The sequence below is a fragment of the Gavialis gangeticus genome, unplaced genomic scaffold, assembly GCF_001723915.1.
Source record: "Gavialis gangeticus isolate Ggan-Ray unplaced genomic scaffold, GavGan_comp1, whole genome shotgun sequence".
NCBI classification, from domain to species: domain Eukaryota; kingdom Metazoa; phylum Chordata; order Crocodylia; family Gavialidae; genus Gavialis; species Gavialis gangeticus.
The window spans coordinates 144,206,730-144,210,392 of record NW_017729032.1 but is presented as its reverse complement, the minus strand read 5'-3'; the positions used below and the strand labels follow the sequence as shown (position 1 = coordinate 144,210,392).

At 40.8% G+C, this 3,663-nt stretch overlaps 1 protein-coding gene across 1 annotated transcript in view; it reads left to right on the top strand.

The window, feature by feature from the left end:
- The window catches only part of CCDC138 (coiled-coil domain containing 138), a 77,882-nt gene that overhangs the window by 38,030 nt on the left and 36,189 nt on the right, over positions 1 to 3,663 (top strand). Inside the window, exon 13 of the mRNA XM_019524372.1 lies at positions 1,377 to 1,553. Within this exon, the coding sequence (XP_019379917.1) occupies positions 1,377 to 1,553 (177 nt within the window). The remainder of the gene's footprint in view (positions 1 to 1,376; positions 1,554 to 3,663) is intronic.

The window sequence follows — 3,663 nt, the reverse complement described above, 5'->3', positions numbered from 1 at the left end:
TTCGGTGATTCAAATCACTGTCCTCCGAATTGGCCGAATCCAAATCTGAATCGAATACTTCCCTATTCGCACAGGCCTAGTATTTAAACTTTGATTACTCTCTCACTGGAAAGCACTATTTTTCTGCTATCCATCAGATGAGATGTTCATTAAGAAATGTTGTGTTGTGTTTCTTCTAAAGTGTCTTAAATCCAATAGGTGGCACTATAACTAAAGCTTTCTACTGCAAACATTTTTCCGTTTTATGAATTCTCACTAATACTGAGTGTTAGTATCCCTAATACCGAGAACAACTTGAATGGATCTGAAATACAGCAACTGTGATTACTTAAGGCACTTAAAGGCAGGCAAGGTTCTTTGAGTAGATGTGATATATCTTTTATTAGACCAACTAAGTAGTTGGAAACAAGTTCTTGGCAAGCTTTTGGGCACAATCACTCTTCTTCTGGCATAGTGAGTCTGAAGGAGTTTATTGTTTAACCTTGAATCTGAATTCCTTGTACATTTAGTATGCTATAATAGGGGTCAGAAGCATAAAGGTTCTGGGTTGGATGCAGCCTCTAGAGCCACTAATTAGGGTCCATGGACCTGGAGGGCTTTGTCTGTAACCACATTACCCACCATTGCTTCTTTCGTCCCTCCTCCCCCTAGCTGTGGCATTGGCATAGCTTCTAGCTGGTGGGGAGCTGTACCTGTGCCACAGCCAGGGTAGCAGAGGGGTGGGAAGAAGCGGTGGTAGTGCAGACACAGCTTCCAGCTGCCTAGTCCTGGCTCAGTTTCCCACCAGCTGGAAGCTGGGCCCATGCTGCAGCTGGGGACTGGGAAGTAGAAACCCCCTGATGGGGGAAGCCTGTGTTGGATTGGAGCCAGGTTGTTCCAGCCCACAGCTTGTAACTGTTGCTGGCCACTCTACTGCAGAACAATAATTGACTTATACATTGAAACTATGAAGAAAATGAATTTATTTTCAATCCTTAGGTAGGTGAAGAGGAATGGAGTACTTGTAGACTTCCTCTCTATTATAAGTACTCAGCTTCTTCATCTCTGAGGTCAATATGGAGGTCTCATAAGTGTTGAGGAGAACATATTCTCAAGCCAGTGATTTGTTTCTTGAGCAAAATTAGAAATGTTTACTTTTGTAAGTTAGGGTTTTAAAATTTGATGAGTGGCCTCAACTTCTTCATCCCCTAATTTGAACAGAAATGCAGCAAATTGTCAATTAGAAATACATGAATAAGAAAACTTAAAATAGGGATTTAACCTAAAATGTAATATCTTGGTACTCTAATTTTGTTACAGTTTTACATCTGTAGCATTATTTAATTTCATGGTATTTTTTACATGGAATTTTGTGTTTATGTTCTGGTGTCTTTCAGCTGATTACCTGGCTCAGGCATTTGATTCCCTTTGCATGGACTTGAAGACAGATGAAGGGAAGACCATATTTTTGGAGTACCAATCTGTGCCTGTCATATTAAGTCACTTAAAAATATCCAGTAGAGGTCTGCTTTCCAATGCTCTTGATGCCTTACTTCAGATGACAATGGAATCTGGTAAATTTGCTAAATTTTAAACATTAAAGATACAAAATAATAAGAAAAATGCAAAATCAATGCAAATTTCAATTCAAATGGAATATAACAATTTTTCCAAATGTAATGTATATTAGATAAACTAACACTTCATAGTAAATTATCATTCTTGTTGTCTAATTATAAGAAGTTTGAAAATATGTTCCCTAGCTGTATGTCAGTTGTTGTATGTCAGTTGCTCCTTTATGTGCTTGACGTTGGGATTGTCTTTTTTTATATCCTTACATCTTGTTTTCTGATTTATCCAGGATTTTTTGTTTGTTACACAACTAGTTTTTTCTAGTGTTCTGCATAATTTCACCTAATAATAAGCACATTTCCCTGGAGTCAGTCTTTGCCAGAGAGATCATTTGGTATTAGTACTAAAAGTAGGGGGCAGGAGACAAACAAACAGGGCATGAGCCTCAGGGCAGGTTGGGTGTGGAGAGGCACAAAAATAGCAGCTACTACCACTGGCAGCTCAGCTGCCAGAGTGCCCAATTGTGTCTCTGGTAGATGGAAACATGAAAAATGTAAAATCCTTGATATGTGAACTTTTAGTATATGAGTGAGTAGCTAACATTATGAAGTTGTTCTTTCTCTTTTCCTTGGAAAATATCTTTCCTAAGTGCCTTGAAACCGTTTCACTGTTGATCATTTAAGAGGATGGTTCTTTAAGAGGATTGTGGCTCAGTTTTGCCTATGTCTCACTGAAGCTGGTTTCCCAAGTAATGATAAGTTTTCTGGAAAGGGATCAGATGATAATTTAGAAGCGGCGTGATCCTTAGATAAAATGCAGTGTCACATATATAAAGAAGTTTGGTCAGAGGATGATAAACCTTCAGAGAATTGGAAGATTCCTGCAGTGTGACCCAGGGTTAGGAACGAGCTGCTGAAGACATTTTCATATTTGTCATATGGAAAAAAAAATTGACTGGAGCTATCTGCTGGCTCTGTGGGGCAGTGGCAAACTCTTAAGAGGAAGAGACTTTCGGATACAGCAGAGAGTAGAAGCAGAACTGTTGAGCCCAACAAGGGGCTAAAGAAATGTAGAGCTGAAGAAGGCTGGTTTTGGTTTATGTTGACACTGAATTCTCTCTTTCTGTCTCAGCATCCCCCCACCTCCATACACACATCCTGCCCTGCTGAGCCAAAAAAGCTTTGGCAGCTTCCTTCCTGACCCAGTCCTTCCGGTCCCTTTGTTTTAGGACTTTTGTGGTTCTTACTGTATTTATTTCCTCTTCTGCTGTTTTTTCCTGATTTTTTTCCCTTCTACTTTCATTTTTTGAGGTGGAGCAAGGTGTTAAAATCAGAGTTGTCTTCAGCACCACTTTGCCAGCCATAAAGGTCATACTGTCCAACATCCCCCTTTATCTCAGTGATGATAAGCTAGCTGAGGATCTAGCTCACAACAGTAAAATAAGGAGTTCCATTTGTAAAATATCATTTGGATGTAAAGCGCCTGAGCTCAAACATGTCCTATCCTTCACAAGGTAGCTCTTTATGATTCTGAAGCAGGAGGAATCTTTGAAAACTACCCTGTAATACACACTGGGTACAAACAGTACGCCATATACCTCTCCATGAGAGAGACCATGTGTTTTCACTGCAACAGTCCCCAGGACCTGGGAAGTGCCTGGTGAAGAAGCAGGCTGCAGCTGTTGGCACTGGATTTATGACCCAGATACCTTGTTCCAGGTAGACCCAAAACTCTCAGACTGACTATGACCTCTTCATTCAATAATAGGCAAATTTTATTGACAGACAGTGATAGCAGATAAGAATAATGCAGACAATTAACATTCAAGTAATGCAAAAGTTGCTGCATCTACCAGTGCAGGGTTCACAGAGTCAAAGTACATCTGGCCAGTACATGAACTTCACTCTGAGGTTCTTTCTTGAATATCAGCTGTCAGCAGCCTGGAGGTCAGAGGCTGAGGCCCACCCTTCCCAGTGGCATGAGTGAGACAGGCTGGTGGTTTCCATGGTGACCTTGGGTTCCCCACTCAGAGACCCTTTGCTGCTCTGAAATCTCTCCTTTTCCCAACCCTAATTTGAACGCCTCCCCCTGAACCCTTACCCCTGACCTTAA